The sequence below is a fragment of the Centroberyx affinis genome, unplaced genomic scaffold (genome assembly GCF_046629955.1).
Source record: "Centroberyx affinis isolate AG114_WGS23_722 - 3 ecotype Tasmania unplaced genomic scaffold, CSIRO-AGI_Caff_v1 ptg004640l_1, whole genome shotgun sequence".
Taxonomy (NCBI): Eukaryota; Metazoa; Chordata; class Actinopteri; order Beryciformes; family Berycidae; genus Centroberyx; species Centroberyx affinis.
Window position 1 is genome coordinate 148,100 of NW_027282241.1, and position 26,893 is coordinate 174,992.

General features: G+C 41.7%; 3 protein-coding genes across 3 annotated transcripts; all 3 read right to left on the bottom strand.

The window, feature by feature from the left end:
• Window positions 1–143: 143 nt before the first annotated feature.
• Window positions 144–8,005, bottom strand: LOC139665641 (retinaldehyde-binding protein 1-like). The gene is made up of 8 exons (XM_071544723.1): window positions 7,986–8,005; window positions 7,035–7,078; window positions 5,667–5,795; window positions 4,987–5,191; window positions 4,024–4,202; window positions 3,075–3,233; window positions 2,199–2,309; window positions 144–967 (listed from the first exon to the last, which is right to left on the bottom strand). Exons 2-8 carry the CDS (start codon window positions 7,044–7,046, stop codon window positions 839–841), a joined length of 924 nt encoding a protein of 307 aa, XP_071400824.1. The 5' UTR covers window positions 7,047–7,078; window positions 7,986–8,005; the 3' UTR covers window positions 144–838.
• Window positions 8,006–12,310: 4,305 nt separating this feature from the next.
• Window positions 12,311–16,493, bottom strand: isg20 (interferon stimulated exonuclease gene). Its single transcript, XM_071544721.1, has 4 exons — window positions 16,456–16,493; window positions 14,714–15,406; window positions 13,907–14,107; window positions 12,311–13,331 (listed from the first exon to the last, which is right to left on the bottom strand). The coding sequence occupies exons 2-4, from the start codon at window positions 15,374–15,376 to the stop codon at window positions 13,131–13,133; spliced, it is 1,065 nt and encodes a 354-aa protein (XP_071400822.1). The 5' UTR covers window positions 15,377–15,406; window positions 16,456–16,493; the 3' UTR covers window positions 12,311–13,130.
• A 1,368-nt stretch (window positions 16,494–17,861) lies between these two features.
• On the bottom strand, window positions 17,862–26,192 carry pdia3 (protein disulfide isomerase family A, member 3). The gene is made up of 13 exons (XM_071544712.1): window positions 25,886–26,192; window positions 24,879–24,957; window positions 24,630–24,747; window positions 24,336–24,443; window positions 23,851–23,980; window positions 23,616–23,732; window positions 21,674–21,799; window positions 21,165–21,347; window positions 20,284–20,392; window positions 19,557–19,685; window positions 19,203–19,282; window positions 18,675–18,732; window positions 17,862–18,551 (listed from the first exon to the last, which is right to left on the bottom strand). The coding sequence occupies exons 1-13, from the start codon at window positions 26,017–26,019 to the stop codon at window positions 18,444–18,446; spliced, it is 1,479 nt and encodes a 492-aa protein (XP_071400813.1). The 5' UTR covers window positions 26,020–26,192; the 3' UTR covers window positions 17,862–18,443.
• Window positions 26,193–26,893: the final 701 nt, after the last annotated feature.

A 26,893-nucleotide genomic window follows, 5' to 3' on the forward strand; every position in this document is an offset into this window, starting at 1 on the left:
GTTTATTGTAACCTAACCCATATTCCTAGATCATTTTGCATGTAAACAGATCCCACACCATATTTTTTGATTGAAGACTGAATTGCAGAGAGACTCAAAGACGATTATGTACATTTATATACAGTTTATTGTACACATTCCTTAGTGGTGACGTTCTTATCAGCGCACCATGGCAGCACACTGGGTGAAACACAATATTCATACTGCAGAACAGTCAAAAAAAACCAAACACATAAGAGACAGGCACTTGTTGGAATATCAGCCTTGTGTCGAAGTTGAAGGAGGATGGTCAGGGTGGAAACTGAGAAAGCTGGGGCCGGCCAGTTTTAACAAGCTGTGTGGGTGGACTGAGGTCCAGACAAAGCACAGTTTAACAGAGGAAAGAGAGGAAATCACATACGCTCTAGTGTTAAGACTCTCATTTCGTCTTAATGGAAGTAAAAGCCTGTGTGTTTTGAGTAGATGTTTGGGAGCTTCTCTCTTGTTTTTGAGTTTATTTTCTTTGATGAAATGTCTCAAAAGAGTTGCTGGCAATGTGGAACTGTAAGGTGCTTTGGATAAAAGTGTCGACCAAATTGCTTATACAGAATATAGAGCAGCATGAAGCTAAAGAGTAAAAGAGTAAAAGAACTGCCTCCTTCCTGTTTGTTTGTGCTTTGTCAGGACTTCACATAACCACTGGAAAACAACACCAACATCTCACACATTCATGGCTTTCACACATTATGTTTTCTTTTTCTTTTTTTTTCGTCTTCCTACAACCACACAGCTAGATTGGACTTTTGAGTTTCCACAGTCTATGGGGTTCGTAATGCATAACGGCTCGAGAGGAGGGTGTTTAGTCGAACAGCTTGGCTGATGTGGCCTTGCCGTCATACTTGGGGCTTTTTCCATCGAACTCGGCGGGGAGGATGTCGGCGTCAAACTCCTTGTAGTAGTTGTCCAGCTCGTCTCCGTGGACGAACACCTGGAGCGAGGAGAGCAGCTGTTATTTTGGTGTGGAGGTATATGAGGAGGTGGGGATTTGGTACCCGACCATCCAATATAAATCAATGGTAATATTGCTGCTAAATGGGCATATTACTCTGTATACTCACTGGTATACAGAAAAATATAGATAGCCTTTGTTGTTTATTCCTAAAATACATCATAATGCAAATTTTTATTACTACTTGTGTTCATGCAGCCATTCTGTGTCTACTTCCTGCTACATCAGTGGCATTATGGGTATTAGAAAGTCAAGATCCTACAGTCAGCTCTGCTAATCAGTAGTAATGTCTAGTAGTAAAGTCAGTAGTATACACTAGTACCAAGCCTGTAGTCAGCTTCACCTATCAGAAACAATGTAAAATGTAATAAAATGCTGAGGTAATACTGGTTAACTGCTCAATTTTGAACCATTAGATTATTTAAATTAAACAATGAAACATAAATCCCCAAATAGGATTAAATCTATGTATTATATCCAAGTATTAAAAATTCAACCAAGGTGATTAACTCACTATTGTGTGGGGTTTTTTTGTTTGATTTTTATTAGTGTGTGTCTGGTTTTGGCCACTAATGAAGACTCCCCCTGCTCTGATAAAACGTATTCATTATTAAAGACATGACTCCTATATGAACATACATATGGTTAAAATGTTAGGCAGCCTAATGTTATGACAGTCTAGATCAGTGATTCTCAACCTTTTTCATATCAAGGACCCCTAATGTAGTCCACATTAGGCCCACGGACCCCCATTTGACCCAAATCTGAGAATATTTGTATTGTTAGATATGTACAGCTAGTCAGTCACTTATGCCTTTGTTTTCCATGACTATCTGTATTGTAAGTAGAAAGATAACAGAGAAACTATGATCAAAACAGTCATTCTTCTACATTCTCTAACTGTGTTAACTTCTTGTAAATTAAATAATGGTGAAGTTTAACAATTCATCATTTTCCTGGGGACCCTCTGGAATCTCCTCAAGGACCCCTGGTGGTCCCCGGACCCCACGTTGAGAACCACTGGTCTAAATCATGTTAGCACAAATTTTATTAACTGTATTCTGTACGTCTTGCCCTGAAACCAAAGTTTGAGATATATTCTGTCAATTTTGGCTAACAAGATTGTCGTATAATTAGTAGTAGAAGTAGTGTTAGTATTATTCTTATTCTTATGTCTAATTATTGTACTCTATCCCGCTTCCCCACTCACTCTCTCCAGCAGCTTGCTCTTCATGAGGGGTTTGACCACGTTGTAGGTGGTGGTGAAGTACCAGGGCTGGTGGATGAAGTGCACAGCTTTGAAACGGGCAGGGAACGAATCCTGATGGGGGGGAAAGAGTGAGACAACAGAGAGATGATGGTCACTTAACCCTGCAGTGAAGAGGAATCCTGTGGAAAACACTAGAGGGCTAAATGTGGAGTACAGGAGAATTTGTTTACCGAGGGACGGTTATCACATAGCTGTACATATTTACACCTGGCATCTGACCGGTGCAACCACAGTATTCTACTTTTAACCACTGAGCAGCTCTACTGGAGCAGTTAGAGGCTAAATACCTTGCTCAAGGGCACCTGGTCAGTGTTAAGTGAGGAGAGAATATTAATTGCAGAAGGGATTTAAAACTGCAACCTGTCCTGTCACTCACCTGCTTCTCTAATCTTTAAGCTACAACTAGATATGAAGACTTATTTACAGTATTTTCTATGTGGTATAAGATTGTTCACACTTGATTTGATAGATATTAACATTGAAACTTTTTTAAAAATCTTTTGTGTAGCCAATTTACTGTTGTAGTTGTTTTGGAGTTTTTTTTACATACTTTTAAATCTTGTGTAGTGTATTGTGTACTTTTAAGAATGAAAATACACACAATTCAACTTACAGTCTTTAAAAAACAGGCTTTGAAAACATCAGAATGCTCAAAATGAACTAAAAACAAACTTGATTTTTCAAGTTTTTGCAGCATTCATTTATAGAAAATCCATCTATCCCACCTTCTAATCTACCTGTGGAAGCACCCTAGTCCTTGATATATGAACTAGTCCATGATATAAATTTGGGATACGTTTGACAGGCGTTTTCCACCTGCAACATGTCGACCATCTTCTTGAGCTCGGTGGGTTTGATGCCCGACGCCTGCTGCATGGTGAAGCCCTTGAAGTTCTCGATGATGCAGAAGCCGTTGATCTGAGTCTCCTCGTTCTCCAGCAGCTTCTCCAGGATCACACAGTAGGCTCGCAGGATCTGCACACACACACACATGAACACACACACACACACACACCATTTTTACTCACTCAGTTGAGCTACACCTTGATGATATGTGTCAGTGTATTTCTTAGTGTATCCCAGTGTATCTCCTCTTTATCCTCAATATTTTGAAAGTGAGTGGATCTTTAGCTACATTTAAATCTCTGTGGCACGGATATGATGTTTCTCATGTCCGTCTAAACAGGGAAAAATCTGTTTGTGTGTATGTGATTTCTCCTAGTTTTGACTAGGGCTGAACAATTAATCGAAATTTTATCGAAATCGCAATATGGTCTACTGCAATTTTTAAATCGCAGGAGACGCAATATTTGTTAAAGGCGAAATGAGTGTCAAAATACCATTTTAAATTAAATATTGTCGTGCTGCAGATCAGCACCTGGCCTGCACATCATATTCTACAGACTTAAGAAAACATCTTTGTTTGGTACAGATCCCTGCAAAAATCACACCATAATCATTTTAATATGTTTTTCAATGAAAATGAAAATAACGATGTAAAAATTATCATTCCCTCTAATATCGCAAATCATATCGCAATTGCAATATCAGTCAAAATAATCGCAATTAGATATTTTTTCAAAATCGTTCAGCCCTAGTTTTGACAGCTATGAGAAGACCAGATCAATGCCACAAAGAATCAAAAATCAGCTCTTTGTGTAGCTGGAGAGTATCAGAATGTTGTTCTAGTTGTGTCACTCTTCCCTTCTGGTGAGATCTACATTTCCGGGTTGCATTGTGGGATCTGTGGCCATCCAGCGCGTACCTCATCGAAGGTGATCTCCTCGTAGTCCCAGTTCTCGATGTTGAAGAGCAGCACCACGCGGCCGTACTTGTCTCTGCTGGGCAGGATGCCGGGGTATCCGGCCTCGATGGTGCTGCGTACGGCCTCCGGGGTCAGGTTCTCAAACAGCTCGGGGTAATCCCTCCTGAAACGCACGTAGCCTGGATGGAGACGCAGGACCAGCAGATACTAGGGTCAGACCGGGCCGATACTGTCCTTCTATTACATATCAGCTATCGTCCAGTCATGTCATCCACTGGTGATATGATGAAGGTTCCTCCCTGACCACAGCTACATAAAAACACTCAAACCTGCAATTAACTTCTGTTTACTTCTTGTTTTCATCTTATTTATTCAGTTAATTGTTTGATAATGCTTTTTGTATGTATTCATCATTTAAAGGCCTAATCTATCCCAGAGTTTCCCCTATAATTTAACAGGTGCCTTAAGGAGCTGCCAAACAATCTAAAAGGATTTCATTAGTCTACATTTTTTCAATGTTTCAATGGAGAATTTTAGTGTTACTTGATGGTTTTAATATTGTTTCAGAGGCTTTTCCACCCTGACAAAATACAATTCTCTGTGGAAATGTAAATCTTTGGCATGAAAATGGTCAAGTTTAAAGATATGGAATATCGGCTCTTGGCAGCTTCAATGCAAAAATATCGGTATTGGCCTTCACAAAAGCCCATATCGGTCAAACCCTGTTTCCAGATCTCACTTCAGAAAACCTAATAGATTTTTGTCTATTGTAAACTAGTTGTTGTTGGGGAACTATGGATCTGTCTTCATCTATTTGTTAATTCATCCATGCGTCTGTCCGTAACACAATATCTCAGACACCACTGCACTCCAGCATTTTCTAAATTTCACTGATTCACCAAAGGTAGGCACTACATTTACAGGTGACGTATTTGTCACTGATTGGTCAGTTTACAGACCCACCCTTCATGAGATCGAAGGCTCTGGGCACGTCGTACTTCCTGGCGCGGATGAAGCGGACCAGCAAAGAGTCGGGTTTCTCCCCGAAGGTGTCCTGCACCCCCTTGGCCAGGTCGTCGCCTCCGTCCGCCTTCTCCTTAATGATTCCCCGCAGCTCCTTCACCGCCGAGACCCGCTTCTCATCCGTCTCGTTCAGCTCGTCCTTGGCCTGCAGGGGGAGCCAGACCAGACAGTTAGCGCTGAGGCAGTGAGGACTGGTAGGATACAGGTACAAATCCAATCGTTTTGATTTTGGTTTCATGCAACTTGGTTAGATATAATAAGAAAAGTGAATGAAATGAATGAAAAGTTTATGTTTATCAGTGTGGTGAATGAATGATGGATGGTAGAAATGTACAGGGAGAGTGTGATGAAATACATGACTACATGAGTTTTATAAAAAAATGCTATATTCCCTTTGGTTTAAAAAAACAAACAGTTTACAGTATCTCTAAAATGTAGAGGATCCAGTGTGTAAAAGTATTATCATTTTATCTACTATCCTTTAAAAGTTACCATAATTTGCTCTCATTTTGTGCTATTAATTATATCATAAGAACAGGTGTTACACATCCTCATGAACTGACAAGCTGTTCATGGAGCTCAAGTTATATGTGAGAAGAAGTATAGCTACTGTAATGTACCTTCTGCACAGTGTGATCTGGCAGCTTGGCGCAGGGTCCAAACACCGGCCCGTGGTCCTTGACGGTGAGACGCTCCAGCTTGGCCCTGAGGGCCTGCTCCTCCTCCGACACCATACGGAAAGTTCCACTCTGACGGGAGGGAGGGGAGAGGGGGGCAGTGAATATGATAGAGGGTTTACAGGTGACGAAACCCAAACATACAAAAATTTGAAAGATGTGGTCGATTTCTGTGCTGTTTTTGAACGGGAACTGATCATTTCCCCACTGATACAACTGATGGATTTTGTGTTCAATCCTGCAGGTGCCACTGTGTAGAACTGGCAGCAGTTGAATCCAGTAGAAGCTATTAGAACATTAAACAAGTAGTTCTACTGGTAGAGAATTGGCCCTAACCAGTTCAGCTCACACCAGTTGAATCCAATTGAATCCCACAGAAACCATTAGCATGTAAAACCAGTAGATCCACTGGGAGTGAAATGGTTTCTCTCTTGTGATCTGGCAACTGAATCCAGTTGAAACTACTAGCACTTTACTGGCAGGGAAATTGGACCAGTAACATTACAGCAATCCAGCTGTATCTATTAGCAACCCATTTATTCAAGTAGAAACCGGTAGACTTGCTCTACTGGAATCAACTGGAATTTTCCATTTGTGACTACAGAGAAACAATGTGCAATTCCTCTACATTTATCTGTGTCTACATTGTGTCTGCAGAGAAACACTCTGTGACACTTAAAGTGATTCAAAGACTGCCAGCTCCACCATAATTCCCCTTGTAGGCTACCCCTTACTTTTGGTTGCTTGTGATAAGCTTTTCCTACTTTTGCACTCATTGTAATTCGCTCTGAATAAGAGCATCAGCTAAATGCAGAAAATCTAATTCTCTCACAAGACTTGGTAGCTAACAAACTGCTGCATGAGGTTTAAAACACGTCTAATCCACGTGAGTCAAACCTCCTGTCCTCCAGAGAGTTGTGGAACCATAATCAATAGGCCTCAGTGTTTGCAGGTTAATCTCCCTCACATGAGTCCAGTAAAGCCTGTAAATACATGGTAAAGACTACCAGTAAACCAGAGATTAGCAGCTAAGGCTAGCTGTTGACGGCATCCCAGCAGCAACAATGGGCTTTGGTCTTGAGAAATATTGAGCTGCTGTGAACTATACTTTGTGAGGGGGGGTATTACAGATTACACAACCATGTTGCCTTGTGCATCTCCCAAATGCCCCTGTTATAACTCACATATATAAAACATCAACACTGATTAATCCTTCTTCATCTTTATAGTTGTCTCTGAGCACAACTTGGCCCAAACAGTTTTGAATAATCATTGTAAAACAAAGATAAAAAAAAAAAGGAATGTACTTACAACGACGGCCATGTCTTCTGCTCTTTAGGTCAGCTTTGTTCACTCTGGAGGAAAAAGGAGAGGGATTTGTTGATTCACATGAAACCCAGTTTAGCTGTCAGTTAAATATAGAAAGAAACAATTCACCTACTGTACTGCAAATTAATCCCCCTCCATCCTGCACTCCCTGCTCTCAGGGTGCCTTGGTTGTGCTATATTTAGCATTTGCCCATTGCTAGATGATTTATCAGGAGATTTAGGTTCACAGTGTTTTGCTTCATAATCAACAGTGTTGTAAATCTCAAGGATTTGAGACATGATCATTTGTATGTATGCAGGATCAATAAAGTACAGACTAAACATAGTCAGCTCAGCTTCGTGGCTATCAAAGGTAAACGACTACTCCATTTCTTCATATTGATTAAGTTAATCAGTCTTCAACAAATTGAACCAAAAAGAGACTTCTGCAGCCAGACTGCTGCTGAAAGGCCTCAGGCCATCAGTTAGGAGACAGTAAAATACTACAGCTTTCCTTCCACCTGTTATAACTCTATAATAGACTGCTGGAGATATTTACAGATACAGTATATGCTATTTAGTAGACACTTCCAAAGATCAAAGATTGCAGCTCTACAGCCATGAGTGTAAGCATTTTTAGGGTGAACAAGACATTACCCACTGAACAAGTCTTTACTTATCAGGCTCAGCACTCAAATGCCTTAGAAATACAGGAGGAAATTGTGATAGGAAATCAAAAGCAGCTGAGCATCCATCAGTTTTCTGTTTCATGTTACTGAATAAGGCAACACAGCATCCTCCTTGTCCCTGGTCAAAAGCATTGATCCATCAACAACAGCAAAACTACAGCTGGACCCAGGAGGCCAAATTCCAGTTTGGTAAAATTACTGTACAACATCCAAGGCAGAAAGGGGGTGAGGTAGTACCGGTTACCCCACATCAGCAGAGTCTTACCTGGGGAGGCTGTGGCGGTGCTGCCGGGTGTCACAGGACTCTGTGTGGAGCAGGGTGCAGGGCACCTATGATTTGTAGTGTTGGGATTAGTGGCGTCACACCAGATTACACCCATCAGATTTCTTTTCCAATAATCAGCATAAAAGTGGCAGAGGGGAAGAGGGCAGGAGGAGGGGAGAAAGTGAGGATGCTGAGCCAATGGCAGAGCTGCTGCTGTGATAAAGGCGGGGCCAGGAAACATAGAGATGATGTAATGTTGGGTATACGCTTTTAGGCTTTTAGGTAAGAGGCGGTTTAAGGGGGAATGGAGAGTGATGGAGGGCTTTAACGAGGGCTGGTGGGATGATTGCATTCCTAGGCGACTTGAACGGAGTGAAAAGTGTCCATTGTAACTGTTGATTCTCACTCTCATTTCTGCAACGTGAGCAGACTCGGGTGACAGGAGGGGAGGAGCCTGTTTCACATGTTTAGAGGCATGATGGTGAAATGGGAAATCAATCTGGTTCTGATACTGTTGGGTCAGTTCCCATCTCTAACACCAAACCATCTTGAACAGCCAGTCAACAAAGAACTGGACTAGCAATAATAATAATAATGTCTAGAAGAGCACAAACTGCCGCCAACGCTGAACAATTCTCCAACTTTTTGTTACACACAAAGACATCATTCCTAACACTTAAATTTGAAGTGAAGTTCAAAACATCCCCTTACCATTGAAATCAAGTCTCCATCTGTGTTAGTTTCATAGCTAAGGCTACAACTGATAATCATCAAATATCAGAAATACCAGATCCAGATCACCACCAAAATCAAATAAATTGTTCCTTGGCCCAAGGCCGATCTGTCCACCAAATCTCATGGAAATCTGTTTATAAGTTCTTGAGATATCCTGCTGACAGACAGACAGACAAACAAACTAAAGGGTGAATACATTACCTCCTATTCATAACAATGCATTCTATTTATAACAAACTTGAGCGGACAGCTGAAGGTTGTTAAGGAGTATGAAGGTTCTTGTAGTTCTGTGTGAGAATAAGTCTCATTAACTTCTGCATAGTTTGGTCTTTATGGAGCTGCCAGCAGACTTGGGGCAGCGTCCAAATACTCACTCTCACAAATCTTACACTGCTGTAAGATAAAGAGTATTAAAAGCAAGTAAAACAAGAAAAAAGAAGCAAAGCAAAAGGGGTAAAGCAGCGGTAGGCTATTTAGTAGTTCACAGAGTATGCCTTTCTGTAGAAAAAGGCCAGTTTTAGGCCAGTTTTCTGCTTTGAACATCTCACAAATTACATGAGGTCTTTGCATTGACATCAGAAATCCATCATTCTAAGCCCAGCTGATAGCATTGGTTGATATCTGAATGATGTGAAGGGGAAATCTTCAAAATAGGGTTAGGGTTAGGCACACACACACACACACACACACACACACACACACACACACACAACAACCACCTCCACTATAAGGATTTGGATTTGGGCTTAGGTCCATTCATATCAGTAAACACGGACCCCAAATTATCCACAATTCCCTGTGATCAGATTACTTTTCACATGCATATTATATCTTACCAATCTTTTTGCTTGCTGTGCTGCAGAGTGTGTGTGTGTGTGTGTGTGTTAATGTGTGTGTATTACTCTGAGCATTAGGAATGGAGAGTAACGTAAAGGTTATAAAGTGGGAGGCATGTTTATATAATGTGATCAGTGCATAGTACACAGTACAGACATGTGCTCAATCTCCATGTCTAATCACAACTGAATGAGATTGAGTAAAAGGTCTGGAGATTAATCTCAAGTAATCTAGTGAGGGAACAAGGAAGTGTGCGTGAAAACAAATTAACAAAGAGCCATTGGAGAACAAATACTGTAGGAGACTGTAATCATGGTAATTGAATGCTGAATTTATATATTGTTGCTGTAGGCTGAAAACCTTGTAACTCCAATTTTGTCGCTTTTCATATTGAAGGATTATATGCTTCTCTATGGGTTGAGAAAATTCTGCATCCCTTGAGTTTGTGAAATTCGAACCAATTAGATAAACTCATCATCATCATACATGGTCATCAAGCTAAAAACAAGGCTGTTCTGTTTTTATTAGTCACTGAAAAGTTGGCAAAAGTTGGAGATATGAGGTTTTCACCCAACAACAGCAATATGTAGAGTGATATGTATAGTCTACTCTATTATATGTCTTCCAATGGTCCTTTTCAGTGAATGTGAGGTCCTGGTATAGTGGTACCTCATCCTGTGTTACAGTTTAAGTTGTTTATGTCTCTGCATCAGTGCCACCAGGGGCAAGTTCTTGTGCATTTATGGCACTTGGTGAATAAAGTGATTTGATTCTGATAATACTGTTTAAAGAGGAACTCCAGTGAATGATCCATGCACACATAAGAGATTGTCAGTGCTGTTGGATCTCACCCCATCTTCTCTTCTGCATCTGGAAGTGCCTTAGTGACGAGTGTCTATGGACTCATCGCACCAGCCGGCTGTTATTTTGTGTGGCGGTTGTGTGATTGGAAGTCGGACATTTTCCTCTCTAAGACGCTGGTAGCTCTGACGTCATCGGCACACGTTTTCCTCCTGACGCAACGATGAAGGGAGCAGGCAGCCGACCAGTAAGCTGATAAATCAGGCCTGATCTTCTCAACGAAGTGGTCTGGGGAGCTAAAGTAGCTGGATTGGCCAAACAATGCCAGGCTCTGTGCTCCCTACGGGCTGAGCCATAGGGCCAAGTTAAAGCTTTAGAGAGAGAGAGAGAGAGTGTGTGTGTGTGTGTGTGTGTGTGTTTGAGAGAGAGAAAGAAGCTGAGGCACAAGGTCAAAGCCATTTAGAGAGCTATTTAGAGAGAGTATAAAAACTGTACATCTCCATCTGCAGCTTAGGTGTAATTGTTATAGAAAATAAGAGATACTATAATGCCACACACTTAATCCAGTTATTCTCACGCTCAAACCCCTTAGGCCTACACAAACTAATGACATACAATAAGCACATAAAATTAATGTAATATATGTAAAACATGGACATTGCAGGGATCATGCATTAAAACTGAATGGTACTTCTGTGTGTCTAACAATCCCATCCCTGCAGTGTTATGTCAGACTCCGCTCACGCCAAATGAATTGAGACTACTGGGTCAACCCATGTTTAATGTGGTGGGTTTTGCAATGCGTTTGGAAACAGACCCACATTCACCTGCTGCCATTGTGACTGACCCCTGACCTGGATGATCCCTCCAGCGTTTCCCAATCCCAACAGAACTGCGGTTTCATTTGTTAATGCTGCTGTTGCTGATCCAACATTGGCTCAAGACGGGGGATTTCGTAGCGCTCGATGACGCCATGCTTGGAGTGTTTCCCCTGCATTAGCGTGATCCTTGACCTAATGATTCAAGACCACGGGGAGGTCATGAGATATGACACAATATGATACGATAAAATACGATACGACATGATACGATAAAATAATATGAAATAAGATGCAACACGATAGAATATGATACCATGATACGATAAGACAAGATACGATAAGATGCAATATGCTAAAATAAGATAACATACAGTACAATAAGATAAGCAGTGGTGGAGAAGATATTTTTGAAGGTACCAAGCTACCATTTACTTTGCATTAGAAGATTAACTGCAGCAAAGCTTCCATTAAAGGGAAATATAGTTTTGTGAGCTTATGTTAGTTCAGACTACTTGCATTTCCCTTCTTTTCTTTGATGAAAAAGTTGTTGCAGTTGAATAGCAGAAATATCGCCTGCCCATTTCACTGTCAACTGAGCAGTATGAGCACAGCAATTCCTTATTTATTATATGTATTAGAAGTTTTCTCACTCTTCTCTCAAGGTTCACAGGCTCATCAACAAAGTGAAAACCCATCTATAATCTTTCTTTCAATTTCTCCACAAACTGCAGCATCAATAAAACTGAGGGAAATGACAAAGCGTGACACTGAGTTTGAGCTGTGTTTTAATCTGTGGAAAGAGTAAACTATGTTCAGAGCCAAGCGTAGGATTTCCTGTACTGATCACTGGAGGGCGTACAACACTAAAGGAGCCTCTCACCAACTCAACTCTGACTTGGCCTCTCTTCTCTTACAGCTGGGAATTGCAGTTTAACCAGAAACTACTAAGTTATACTGAGGTGAAAGAGCCAGCACAACAGAAACAAATCAAACTTAACTTTGCATTCTTAAAACAGGTGATCTGTCTTGTCTCTAATTTTCACTTTTCAAATTCCTTCCATTATTGTCACATTTACTCATCAAAATCAAATGAAGACCACAGACTAAGATATTATTTCTTAATGTTGCCATTTTATTAGGGCATTTAAGAGCAGCATGCAATGAGTGGTAATGAAATCCCACCATTACAAGTGAACACAACCATCAAAGTAGTCTAGAATATTTAATATATGTAACACTTAGCCAAACCTTTAAATAGTTGATAAATTAACCCTTCAAGTAAGAGCAAGTATTGTTGAGGAACTGGAACTTTAAACCTTGCATCTGATTTGTTAATGACCCCGACTTTAAGAGCACCAACTTAGTGTCGACACTTTTCACGCTATGAACAAAACATAGTCTGAAACAGCATGATTACTAAAAACCTGTCAACACCTCTTCTGGCAAAAATCTGGTAACACACAGCAAGAAAAATATGCTGTTAGGAACTTTAAAACATGTTTAACATGTTTAAAACTCGAGTAATAAGTTAGCATGTGTTTTCATTCAAGAACTACAGTTATCTTCCAAAAGGTGATACAGTACGTCTTCTCATATGAGACAATGTGGTCAGGCCATTTGTTTTACAGAGGAATGAAAGTCTTATGTCCTATTTTTCACAGTATTCTCTTCTGTTAGAAAGACTAATACTAGGGTAGTAAGACAGACATACTGAGCATTTACTACCTACATTATTTCTCATCCAGACTCTGTCAAAATGTGCATTATTCAAGCTATCTGCCATCTGAAACCACTCTGATGAATGAGTTCATCGCCACGTAATGGGGACCTTTAATTATTTATCTACCACTGATTTGCTGTTTACTTTTTCCTTTTAAGTCTGTCAAGTATATAATTAGTACAGACTACACTGTTAGTAGTCCCTGCTTCCAGGCCACGCCTCTCCCTCCTCTCATTGGCTGTCAGCTGTGAGGTCTTCTGGCCAGTACTGGTCCTGCATGTAGTGGTTGGAGGAGGCAAAGCTGGGCTCCAGCGCTGCGTCGTCGTCCCTCATCCTCTCCTGCAGCTCCCGCTCCCACTCGCCCTCCACCAGCTTGTAGAGGTCCAGAGCGGCCTGGGCGTCCTCCACCGAGCAGTGGCCCCGCCTCCCGACCTGGGCAGGGAAAACCAGACGGGGTTAAGTTATGATCAGCAAGAATTCTTTGATTACAATCATGTACTGAACAGGTGAGTACACTGCAGTTATGTGTGGACATTATTAAAGGGGAAAATCCACCCTCAGATACTCTTACACTGTTAAATAACACAATTTGTGATTTTCACTGCATTCCTGGAGTTGTTTTGTGATGAAGTGTTGTAATCTACTTTTTTGGTGAACCCACTTTGCTACGTTTCCCAGAATGTCTTTTGATAACCTGCCTGCAAACATGTTTCTGATTGTTGGAATTTTTTTATTATACTCCCAAAGTATTTATTAATTTATAATACTACACAAAAAACCTTAATATTTCTAAAAATGTCCCTTTAGTAGTTCTTAGAGATGACAGCGGAAGCCTTATTTCTTTCATGGTATTTGAGAGCAAATGAAAAGTTTTATCTGTCCTTGTAGCAATAAAATCAAACACATTTATACTTATATTTATACTTAAAGATACTAATAGTTGTGATGAAACATCTCCAGATTTCGTTTACATTTTCCAAAGTGACCCACGCTCATGAAGCTCTCACCTGAATCCTCCTATCCAGCAGCTTACTGGCCAGGATCTTCAGGGAGAGGCAGCGCCCGCGGGGGAAGCCGGCCAATCGGGTGAGGAGACGCGTAGTGCTGGTGTCCCTGACCATGTGACCCGGGTGGAGCATGTCCAAGGCCTCAAAGTCATTGTAGATAGAGTGGCCCACCACCACCTTGCCCTCTAGAATAGCCTGGATCTGGAAGAAGAGGAGCCATGGAAGTGCAAAAGAAGACAACTTAAAATATGAATGACTTATAGTGGGACACAATTAGGGAATACATTGGGATCTGTGATTGGTGGAAAGTCCCTTGTCACCTTGATCTTAACTTTAAAGGTAGCCTTGTGCAAGACTCAAATGGGGAAGCAAGCAGGAACAAAATCTATACTCTATTCAGTGGATCTCAAACTGATTTATGGGATAGGAAAAAACATATTTCTACCATACAAATTTATCATCATTCATGTGGAATTTTTCTGATTTTTCCTCAAATTTGGCTTTTTTTCTTGTGACATACTGAATAGTTTTCCGGCCTGCTGTGATAATCGAATTAAACGACCTGAAAGGGGAAAATCATTCTTTGTTGTCTTTGAACTTTTGTTAGATTGTATCGTGGTCGAATCAAAACCCGTATCATGTATCGCATCGTATTGGGAGAGAAGCATATCGTCCCATCCCTATCGGTTATACAGACTTGCTCACTGTGTATTCAATAAACAGTAACAACTGAGTGTGTTGTGTGAGAGGAGATGGTTAGAGAATCAGGCAGCAGATCTCAAAACACAAATACGAGGCAGACCGTACCTCCTCCCTGGCCTCAGCGAACGGCGTGGCGTCCCACAGGTGATGCCTCTGGATGCCGCTCCAGCGAGTCCTGTAGTCCGTGACGCGCTGACAGGGACGGATGTATTTATCATAGACGACGTTGCCGTGATAGTCCAGTATGCTGCAGCGGGCCAGCTCGCTGCAGCGCCCGCCCGGCCCCGTGCCCACCATCTCACAGTCCAAGGCCACCACAGTGGTGAACAGGCAAGGCGAACTGCGGCCGCTAGCCGGAGGGCTCGTCTCAGAGGAGAAGCCGCTGTCCACCTCCCAGCTCTCCCCGAGAGCCGCAGCCGACCTCTGCTGGTCAGCTGACCTCTGCTGCCCGGACCCAGAGGTCTGCTGTCCAGTTTTAGACACATCACTGCGTGTGTCTTCTGAGTTCAGAGTGCTTTGACTTTCTTGCCCCATATGGCTCAAGCACACTTTTGTTTTTTTGACTAGTTTATTTGTATCCAGTGTGTCATCGTGGTTGTCTGGTATTTTCCTCTTCAAGCTGGCGATTCTGTTCTTTCGCTGGCGGTTTTTCCTGGCTTTAGTGTTCTCCATAGCATGAAGCATCATGGCTTTACTGCATAAAAACCTATTGTTGTTGAGGAGCCCCCATGAGGGGGCTTTACTCCTGTTAGAGGCTTCTGCCATCATCAGCCCATATATTTGACCAGGGAATCATTTCTGCAAGAGAAAAAAAAGCGCACACAAATACCATAATGTATTATTAGGGAAGGAGTTCAGATAGCAAATTGCTATTTTTAAGATGAATACTTTCGTCTATGTAATCTGGGTTATATTAGAAACAGTGTAAATACATGCTATTTTCCTACCTCTGTTTCATGTAACTGTAACCCATAAACTCTGCAGGCTGGCTATGTAGAAACATAATGGAGGATAAGGGCCGGGTGTGTGAAATTTAAGTACTAGAAAGAAAAACTGCAATACCCAACATGGCCAATTCTTTAGAGTACTAATACACATTTTCTAAGGTATGTAGCTTGATAAGTATAACAGTTAACTAAAGTATGAGGTAATAATTCGGAGAGACAATCCTTCGTGTTTTCTCGTGTGACAAGCTTCTTGTGTGAAGTTACGTCACATCAGACTCCATCCAAAACCTAGCAGTTTAATGTTGTTTTTCTTGTCGTCGACCATAACATACTTCGTAAAATATGACTTAAGACTTTTTCTGCATCATTAGGTTCCACTGGTAAATTCGGCATACATATGACCCACCAAGAAGCTCGTAAATCACTAAAATCTCCATTTATACATTTGAAAGCCCGATTATTCCTACAGTCCTCTCCGGCACCGTGATGGACGGTACCGATCAGTGTGAGCCGATAGCAGAAGTTTATATTTTAATGACTTTAGACGTCGTTGGTAGATTGTATGTATACCGTATTAACTACTGACCCCTATGGATTCATAATAAGTATAGAGTCATGTTTCATGCGGTATATACGTCTGCCGATGAGCAAGGCAAGATCTAACTGACAGATATTTGAACGGAGTTTGGCGTACCGCTGTGTCCATGCTAGAGAATGGAATGTTGCACAGCTGACGTTATGCTAGTTCACGACAGCCACGTCAAACAACACACTGCAGACCACACTCTCAAGAAAATAATATGACGTAAATTACAAATACCAGCTAAAATAGATAGATATGTGTCTTAAAAGCCAGGCAATGACAGAAAAAGAGTAAACATAAAGGTTGAAGATTTTTACCTTTTCAGACCGCAGCACGTGTACAGGGTGAACATGTCCGGGCAAGTGTTCTGTTCTCCATCCTGATTGGCTCTTTGTCTTCCTCGTTTGACGTTTGGCAGGAAGTGTTCAAATCACCAAAACAGGCGGGGCTGCCACCTACCGGCTTGGCGCGTTACTGCCCACAGTCATGTTAAACAAGTACAGTTCATAGATAAATAATTACGCCACTGCAGATAACCACCAAAGACATAAATAGCAGCTTAAGTTGCCTTATACAAAGTCAGACGTACTACTGTGATCAAGCCACTGCATCAGGGCCAGAATTACTTTCATTAACAGAGCAATGATGAGTGTGGCATTCAAGCCCTATTCACAGAAATATTTATCTTTCTCAGAATATGACTCGGCTGCACCTTGCACCTGTTGCATCACTGTAGTGTCCATAAATGGAGCAAAGAAAGCTCTCTTGGTATTATGTGTTTTATATATATAACGACTGCCAACACCTAACGCTGACTGAAAACTTTTCTTCACAAAAGTATACAGTACGTATGAAACTAAAAACAGGAGAAGCAAGTTCCACCAAGCCTAACCACAGAGAGCAGAGTTGCTAGGCCTGGGACTTCAATATCACACTAAAACCCAAAGACAGAGAAGTGATTTTGTGACTGACACTGCGTATAGATCTAATTTTTTGCATACTGGCATGACACTGATTTAACAGATTCTTTATAGCTCCTGTGTCAATCTAATATTTTGTTTGTAAGCTTTTGTGGTAACCTTTTAAATAGCCTTATTTGTTTATATTTGCATTTTATCATTTTGTTTGGATTGAGTAAATGAGAAATGGCCGAGACTACATTTCTCGTATCCTCAAGGTCCCACCTTGCATGTATTGAGCTGAATGAAACTCTTTTCTGGGGGGAAAGAAATGGATTTAAAAAGGAAGCAAGAAATGAAGGAAAAGGTGATGTAGTAATGCCATGATACAAAGATTTAGAGTCAGGGGAAGTGAGTGGAACATAGGGGAACATAGTGACAGCAAAACCAAATTTTAAATGGGGAAGCATATGGTTTCATCAGTAGCTTGAAAGTAGGGCTGGGCGATAATATTCAATATCATTTATTGTCTTTCAGTGGAATCATATTGTGATGATATGGTGATTTTGGGATATCGTGATACAATTCTTCTGTCTAAATTGTTGATAATAAGCTCATTTTATTTAAAAACTCTGACAAAATGAGGTCTGGTAGGAGTATTATTAAAAAAAAATGTCAGTTTTGTTTGACATCACACCAAACATTACCATTTGGTTCAATGGGATGAACATTAATGTGATTATTTAACATGTCAATTTGCATACGTGAGCCATATTGTGATATAAAAAAATATCCCTATCCTTATATCCCTATGATTATCTTGATATTGATTTCAACCATATTGCCGAGCCCTACTCGAATGTCAGCAATAGTTTTACTCAAAACTTTAAGATTACTTTCATGAATCAAATCATACAGTTCTTTTTGGTTTTGTGGGCCTTTTATTTCACGATCCTTCCAAATGTACAAAAACAAAGACGTGGTACAAAATAAAAAAAAAAACAAAAAAAAAAATAATTCACCAACCCAATACCCCTTGTCAAGACGACGACAACAAAAACAAAGCGATAGATGACTGGAGACTGGTGTCAAACCAAAGTGCATCAGTCTGAGGTGTAGTAGACAGACCAGGGGAAATAATCTCAAATTTCAAAAGCTGTCCCTCTTCCCTAACAATTTTTTTTTTTGTTGTTTTTAAATCAGGCAGGCCCTGGCCACCACATCTCCACCTTCCACAGTTTTCCCAGAGCAGCGGAGGACCCAAAGGGAGGGCCGCGTCATGGTGACTTGGCTTCAGAGCATTCGGTAGTTCACTAAGAGACTGGAATATAATTTAGTTCTTTCTCTGTCGGGATTCCCCGATCCTCCTCCTGTCGCGGGGGACGTCGAGTTCCAGTTCTGAGCTTTTATAGCTCCGACTTCTTCTTCTTCTTTTTGGGCTCCTCCTGCGCCACCAGGGGGTTGGTGGCCTCCTTCTTCAGGTAGGAGATGAAGTCGCTCACCTCGCGACCGCCCTGGAACCAGAGCGGAGACACGAGTCCATTAGCCAACATGCAGATCAGGAGGCAAAGACCAAGACTTTAACCAGAATACAGACATGAAACTTTGTTTTAACGATCACTCAAGCTGAGACTCACCTCGTATTTCTTTGGGCTCATTTTCTGTCCAGCTGGGGCGAAGAAGATTGTGGGGAATCTAGAAAAGAAGGAAAGGTTGATCAGATGAGAAAGAACCAATATATATCATAGCATTAGGTAACGATGCGCTTCACACTCTACTTTTTAAAATGGGTTATGAACATGACCAAGACATCAAAATCAATATTTTATACCCAGGGTTCCCACATTCACTCAGACATCAAATTCAACAACTTTCTCAATGACTTTTAAGGTCTTGTTGGTGAAATTCAAGGACTCCAAATCGTCATATTTTGGGATAAGACATGACATTGATCAAATTAAGTCAAGGAATCCTGGTGAAATCCTTAATTTTAAAACTGCTTCTTTTCTCCACTACAGGATTTTTCCTCTGGATGTGAAATGTTGATGCTAGGATGGAGAGCTGATCACATACTTTCAAGGCCATCTTTTCAGTTTCAAAACTTTGAAGGCATCATTTTTTTCCCCCAAACCCTGAATACGACAGTGAAGTGGTTCATTACTCACCCTCTGACTTCATATGGAGATGGCACATCATTGGCTGTGGCGTCCATCTTGGCAATGACAACATTGGGATCACTGGCCAGCTGTGTGGGGTAGAGGAGGGAAACTGTTACTCTCTGCAAAGTAAACTGGTTAATAAAATCTAAATCTCCAGTTCTAGGGACAGTCTGAGTTTCGTCTGGTCCTGTAGTTAAATGGGTCGAGCATGGCACCAGCACTGTCTGGGTTAGGGGGTCGTTTTCCCACTTGGGCCACCCATACTTATAACATGAGCAGTCATGCTGCTAGTCATGCTAAGGCCTTTTTAATAAAAATGTCTACCAAATGGTATATGTCCCGCATGTATCTCTCCCTTACCTTCTCTCCCAGCTCTTTGTATTTGGGCTCCAGGCTCTTGCAGTGGCCGCACCACGGAGCATAGAACTCGATCAGCACGTCTTTGCTGTCGTCGTTGACGATGGAGTCGAAGTTCTCAGCCACCACAACCTGGACACAGGGGCAGAGGTTACGGATTTACCCCGTCAGTGCTAAACGAGTAGCTTTTGTGTACTTATACTTAAGGAGTATTTTTGAAGTCAGTAATTTTACTTTGACACAAGAACGTTTTGACTTAAATCACATCCATTACAGAAAAAAAAAAAAAAAAAATTACACCCCTGACACGGAGTATACATAAGGTTAAAGTAGAAATTTAGGAACATTCCCGGACGCTAGGGCTGAACAATTAATCAAAATCGCAATATGGCCTACTGCAATTTTCAAATCGCAGGAGGCGCGATTGTTAAAGGCGAAATGTGTGTCAAAATACCATTTTAAATTAAATATTGTCGTAAATATTGTTGAACTGCAGAGATGTCAACATATTCTACAGACTTAAGAAAACATCTTTGTTTGGTACAGATCCCCGCAAAAAATCACACCATAATCATTTTAATAAGTTTTTCAATGAAAATGAGAATAATTATGTAAAAATTATGATTCCCTCTAATATCCCAAATCATGTCGCAATTACAATATCAGTCAAAATAATCGCAATTAGATATTTTTTCAAAATCGTTCAGCCCTACCGGACGCTGTGTCTCACCTTGACGGGTCCGTCGTTGTTCTCGGGGATGGGCTCTGATTTGAGGTAGCGCTTCAGCTTGCCGTCAAAGTAATCCTGCAGGAAACGCTCCAGGGCCTTTCCATCACGACTGGGGGGAGGGAAAAAAAAAAAAAAAACAACATTAAAAGCAATCAGCTGGGAAATGGGACATTTAGGAAAAGGCATGTAGAATCAACATGTCTCCAGGGTTACATTAGTCACACTTTCATGTACAATAATATTTGTATCATTGTCAACTCCTGCCAAGTTAAATGAAAATGAGCGTCTTCCTGTTCATCTGTTTGTTAGTGCTCTTCTCTTCTCTCTGCAGATCTCTAGTACCATATGTCACTGTTGCGCAACTGTGTATCAAATTCCAACACCAATGCAACGTCACTGGACACCAGCCCCAAAATATCACCATTTTGGCCCACGCTTGTTCCAAAAGCAATGTGACATCTATCAGGATGACGGGTTGAGGATGTTGAGGATGGAATTGAACACCAAGAAAAACTGGAACTGCACCTCACATTTCAAAGTACCTGAACCCTTCGTCATTCAGTGCTATTCACATGCTGACGTGTGACCCACTCACAGAGGTGCCACTTCACATTTTGAAGCCCCGTCCCAAAATACATAAAGGACTAACATCCCTCACTGTGTTTCAATAGGCTTCTGTTGAGTTATACAGCGCCACTGGATTTGTACCGTTTGTTTTATATTCTTATTTAATTAAACAAACTGGCTAGAGGAAGATGTACGATTCACTGATTTATGTGTATGTGTGAAATGTTTTTACCATTTTAAATGTACTTGTTGCACCATGGAAAATTTCCTAGCAACCCTTGGTGTGGAATGGTAATAAATTTGACTTTACTCACGTGAACTCCTCGGTCATGACGTATTTGTCTCCCTTGGCGGTGCGGATTCCCACCACAGGCAGCTCTCCGGAGCTGGCGTCCAGGCCCAGCTCAGCGATGTCGTGGCCGAAAGCGTTCTTGTTGGCCACGGCGAAGCTCAGCTTCTTGCCCTGATCCACGAAGCCCTTGGCCACCTTCATCACCCTGGAAAAAAAAACCCAAAACATTCATTTGGTCCGTTTTCCAAGTGATGCTTTTGAAGATAAACTGGAAAAAGAATGTGCCTCAAATCACTGGTCCTGTATGAAGGGAGGAAAGCTTCCCACAACCAACTACGACAGGAGAATGCTACAGGAGAAGACAGAGTACCACAGAGTGACAATAGCAACACAAAAAAGAGAAAACAAATCCAACAAAATAAAAATGAACAATGTTTCCTTCATTTCCTTGTTTTTTGTTTTTTTTTATAGTTTTTTTTAGAGTGGTGCTGGAGAAGGAGCAGCTCTGTGGTGAGTTAGAGGACTCCTTACCTGTTCCTCCAGTAGTTGGATCCCTTGGGGTTTTTGTCGTAGTCCACATCGTAATAGGCCACCAGCAGGTCCTTGCCCTTCATCTGGTCTTTGTTGTCGTCTGTCATGTGGGGGCACATTCCATAGCTGAGGGGGAGACAGGAAGTAAGAACTCATCATTTCACAACGAAATGTAAACAAACAGGCTATATTCTTTTAGCTACGCATGAATAACCACATAATATATTGCTAGTGGTGGGTGGCATGCCAGTGGAAAAAATTCACTGGTCAAAATCTGTTCTAAGGTTTAGATTTGTCCATACTGTTTCTACTGGATGAGCCAGGCTGCAGGTGAACAGTCTTTGGTTGGGTCATGCAGATGTATTTACGTTCTGCAGACTTAATGTCAAGCTGTCATTAGCTGCAAAGTTGCTGAAAACACATGGGTAGGGCTGCTTTATGAGTCGCACCCATGTGCACTGTTTATGTAAGTGAGGCTTGAGGAAAGTAAAAGTGAAACAACTGCAACTCTTGATCTCTGACCAAACAAAAGAAAGATGACAAAGACTGGCTAAGAAAAGGGGATATCCTTTACCGTAGGGACACGGTCTGGTTGCAAAAACAGAACTACAGGAAAACATGCTCTGCAAGCTTTGTTGCATGACTGCCATTACCTACGGGTGGTAACACCAGGAAACTATCTCATCACATGAAAATGAAACATGTGCGCCAATGTTGTAAACGTTTTTGTTTCTGTTTTATCAAAAGGTGTACTTGAGTGTTCCTAGTAAAAGAAAAGTCAGAATACTTAATTGTGATATCTGCCTTTAAATTAACAAAGTGTTAAAGTAACTGCACTGTTGAAACTCTGGACAAAAACAGGCATTCCCACTGGGTTCCTGCACTTAACATTTTGAATGTGACATTACCAGAACAGAAAGATTACGCCGTGATATACACTGTTACTGGCCAAGTCACCCACCATTATCTAGTGCTCTTTCAACCGTTTTTCTATTTATTGTCATCACCTTCCTTACAGAACTTTTTGAGTGCAGCATAGTGCAGCATTTGAGGACATCATGCAGAGGAGCAAAATAAGTAACACAGGAAGTAGCATGCTAGCTGCATTCACACATTTAAATTCATTAGTCAACCAAATCTAAACAGGCCGTCATGTTGTTGGTCATATCAACTTTAAGATAATGGGGCTGTAAAGTTACTGCCAAGTGACTAAAATGTTAAAAAAAATTACTTGTTAAGGCTGACAGACTCGTTAGGTCTACCTCCCATGTACCCAGATGTGTCTCTACTGTTAATCCCTTCTAATTACTTCTGTGGTGTGTGAGGACGTGCATCCTTCTGATTCTTCTCCACATACAATCTCACACAAACACAGCAGGATCACCCAAGTTCTCTCTAGCATCATCTGCACAATATCCTGTCAGTCTGTCCTGTATGATCTGCTCTCAAAACCAGACAGAGAAATGTTTGTACTATAGCCAATGCTGTCTGCTGTCTTTAGCGGTGATTTGCCTATGCATATGGGACACTCAATTATCTCACGGGCTTCCAACCTGTTAGGACATCGGAATCTAAAGAACATCTGATTAAAAACAAGCCAAGAAGAAAATCTAATATTTTTTAGTCAAAGGAGTCTGCAAATACCATTAATCTGAGCCCAGAATGATGCATTTTACAGGTTTAGTAGTCATGCTACCGGAGTAAAAGCTGAATCTGTGTTTGCAGAGTGACACACAACCCATTACATGAGATCCTCTTGGCACTGTGCCATGTGTGTCAATATGTACTATGTTACTATGCTAGATGACTGTATGTCTGCACCAATGCCAGCAAGGCACATTCCTGTACATGTATTGTACTTGGGAAATAAAATCAACTATCCTCTCTGCTGCCTACAAGGAGCAAGAGCAACTGCACCTGAGAGGATAGGACATGGACTCACATGTTGTCCTGGATGAACTTCTTGACCTTGTTACTGGTGAACTTCTCCTCGCTGAACTTGACGGTGCTCTCCTCAAACTTGTTGCTGAGTCGTGGTGGGCGGAACAGGACGACTCCCCTGTGAAACAACAGATCAAAGGTCACTGCTGCGCTGCTGCTTCACCCACACCAGTTCCACTACTGACTGACAAGAGACCGACTTATTTGGCTGACAGCAGTGTGTCTATACTACTTACTCTCCATCGATGCCGTGGCTCTGGAGGAGAGCCTCAGAGTTGGAGTGGGCGAAGCGGTAGGACTCTCTCAGGGCGCTGGCAGCCTTCAGGAACTCTGCCTGGGCCGTGCTTCCAGCATCAGCAAAGAACCCTGGGAAGGAATGATGAATCATGTTGAGGGCAGGGAGCCAACTTTTCCATCTAACGCTCACCGTGACAAATAATTTCCAAAAATCATCAGCCACTATATAACTGTTTTAAGAGCCGAATACTATAAAAACATCCAGGACAGACAGGATGTCTAAATGATGGCTGGGGAGATGACAAACTTACCAACCACGGTCAAAATGTACCAATATTTGCCTAAAGTCACTTTCACATGCTGATTCACGTTCGAACTGAGCTACAGAGTCTGAAAGCAGAGGCTAAAGTAACTTAAACTATTTAGCAAATAGAGAAATCAAGTATTGGAGACAGAAACGGCTGAAATCCAAGCAAGAACCTACCAACAACACTTGCGTCTTGGTCTGTAATGAACTTCTCAAAATCTGCGTCAGCCTTCAGCTCCACAGAAGCTGGTCCGGCCTGTTTCTTCAGGTGGCTGACAATCCCATCTAAGAAAGTGAAAATGAAAGCACAAGCGCAACAGAGACAGAGAAACAGATGGAGAGACAAACAGAATAAACGAGATCATGAGTCAGCAAGGATAAGCAGACATTAGGACTGTTCAAGCAGGTGTGAGAGCCTTTTGGATATTTCATACAGGCCTACATGTTAAAAATCACATTAGAGCCAAATACCTGCAGTTCTGGGCCCATCGTAGCCGCCAGAGTCCTCTCCGTCCCTGAAGACCTTCAGAGTCGGGTAGCCGCTCACTCCATACTTGCTGCAGACATTGCTGTTGGCTGTGCAGTCAACCTAAAGGAAAAAACAACAACATTCACCTTCTGAAGAGGCACTGAGTTTCACAAAGTACCAGAGTTCAGAGTACAGAGTACAGAAAGTTGGACCACGGTGGACAAAGTGAAGAGCAGGGAGTTGTGCAATACCTTGGCCAATGCGACAGTGCCTTTCAGACGCGTGGCGGCTGCCTCGTACTCAGGTGCTAGCCGTTTACAATGGCCACACCTGATAGAGAGAGGGGGGAGAGAGAGGACAGAGAATATGGATCTGTTAAACAAAAGCACCATTTACACTCCCCTTGCAGTTTATTCAGGCTTCAGCTTGGGGAAACTCTAAGGGAGATCTAGTGACTTCACAGGGTGGAATTTGATACCACTGAAGTATATGAACAGGATTTAGATAATACAAGAAGTTGAATCAAGAGTTAAGGAAAAGTATTCACAAGACGAAAAATATTAGCTTTACTTATTTCAGCAGAAATTGTGCGCAGCGTCAAATATTTAGAGCTGTATCCTCTTGTTTCACTCTCATCCTGCTCAAGTTTGCCTCAGTGGAACCATGTAACAGTTCACTGGGACCAATCAGAGGTGGACACCAAAACTTCCCCGGCCAATCAGGACGTTACAACAGTGTACGGCCACGCCCCCAACTTCCTTAGTAACCTCATTCTCACGTAGTTTCCATTGAAATACTTCACAGCTGACCTGATTGTTTGAAAATTACCCTAACATAAGTTATGACAAATGATCTGCTGTTTGCCTAGTTGAATAATCAGTGCATCGTCAAACTCGGTCTCCTGATTACTGGCTCGACCGAAAAAATAAATGAACCGTTACACACCTTACTGCTTTAGCTAACATGCTAGGTCACTAACCAATACAGCTAACGTTAATGGGATTTTGACAGTAAGGATCCTGTTGCTAAACTAGAGAAGAGGCGGTATGCAATTTGTATAGCGGATATAATGCATTTAATAAATCTCGAGAAAACCCATGGGGAAACACTTGCAGTATTACAAGTTCAGCAAAGTATCCAGCAAGCTAGTTAGCTAACGTTAGATTATATCGATATGAAGCACGCAGCAAGTTCAGCTAGCTTATGCGTTAACATTTCCACAGGTTATTTTTTTCCACAAAACGTCGTAAAGACTTACCAGGGGGCGAAAAATTCCACGAGAATAAGATCATGGTCTCCAATTCTGCTGTCAAAATCGTCATCCGTGAATTCAAGCACATCACTGGCCTGGGTGAACCCGGCGAGAGCAGCGAGGAAAATCAGTCTCAGCATCGTGGACCGCGCTAACGTCTTACTTTAGTGAAGCAGAAGCCGTTAGTTTGGGTTGTAGATTGTGTGTGTTTGAAGCGGGCCCGTTACCAGCGAGATGAAGGCCGAGGCTGACTGCTCGGGAATCGGGGAAAGGCCAAATGCAGAACGCACTACTAGTCGATAAAGAAAGAGAAAGGGTTGGAGGCGGCGGGGAGGCTGGGCAGCAGCGGCTGGGGCTTCTCGTAACCACAGTGTGGCAGCCTACCATTGGAGTTTGAGCCGCGTCACTCCGCCCCGCTCGGCCAATGAGAGGCGGGCACACGCGAGTTCCTCGTTTCAGAGCCAATCACCGTTCGCCAAAATCAAAACCTCCAGCCTGACATCAAGGAAGTGATAATGGCCCCTTTTTTAATCATTTAAAAGAAACTTAAACCTCTTTACTTACCGTCATACAGCACTGTGATGTAGAGGTGTAATGTGTTTCTTCATATTCTGTTATTCCTCTAATTGTTATAGAGTGGTGTTTTGTAGCTTTGCATTTATTATACTGCATATTTCACATTCTCTTCAGTCAGTATTAAGTTCTGCTGCAATTTTGCATACCCTCTTAATACATCCATATATTTGCATGCTTTCATTCATGCATTTATTCCTCATGTTGGAATTGTCGATTGAGTATGTTTACACAACGCCTATTTGCTCTATTCTGATTTATATTAATTTTTTTTACTATTTGCCCCTGCAACAATTTCCACGTGGATCATGAAAAAAAAGGGCAAACCATGACCTCCAGTCAGCAATCACCATAAGGCCAACATCCATCAATACAAACACAAATCAATTACATTATCAGAAAGGCATTCATTTGTTTTTCCCATGAAAGACCCCAACTTTT

Bases quoted from the DNA above. Each gene is read 5' to 3' on its own strand.
- LOC139665641 (XM_071544723.1), bottom strand. The intron at 2,310-3,074 runs GTGGAAAACGCC...CCCCCCCATCAG, and splicing joins AGATGGTCGACATGTTGCAG to GATTCGTTCCCTGCCCGTTT. The intron at 968-2,198 runs GTGAGTGGGGAA...TCCTCGCTCCAG, and splicing joins AGAGCAAGCTGCTGGAGAGA to GTGTTCGTCCACGGAGACGA.
- isg20 (XM_071544721.1), bottom strand. From the start codon at position 15,376: ATGATGGCAGAAGCCTCTAACAGGAGTAAAGCCCCCTCATGGGGGCTC. The intron at 14,108-14,713 runs GTACGGTCTGCC...CTCTTCTTCCAG, and splicing joins TCGCTGAGGCCAGGGAGGAG to ATCCAGGCTATTCTAGAGGG. The intron at 13,332-13,906 runs GTGAGAGCTTCA...TTCCCTGCCCAG, and splicing joins TGCTGGATAGGAGGATTCAG to GTCGGGAGGCGGGGCCACTG.
- pdia3 (XM_071544712.1), bottom strand. From the start codon at position 26,019: ATGCTGAGACTGATTTTCCTCGCTGCTCTCGCCGGGTTCACCCAGGCC. The intron at 24,958-25,885 runs GTAAGTCTTTAC...TCTCTCTATCAG, and splicing joins GTGGAATTTTTCGCCCCCTG to GTGTGGCCATTGTAAACGGC. The intron at 24,444-24,629 runs GTATTTGGCTCT...TCACTTTCTTAG, and splicing joins CGATGGGCCCAGAACTGCAG to ATGGGATTGTCAGCCACCTG.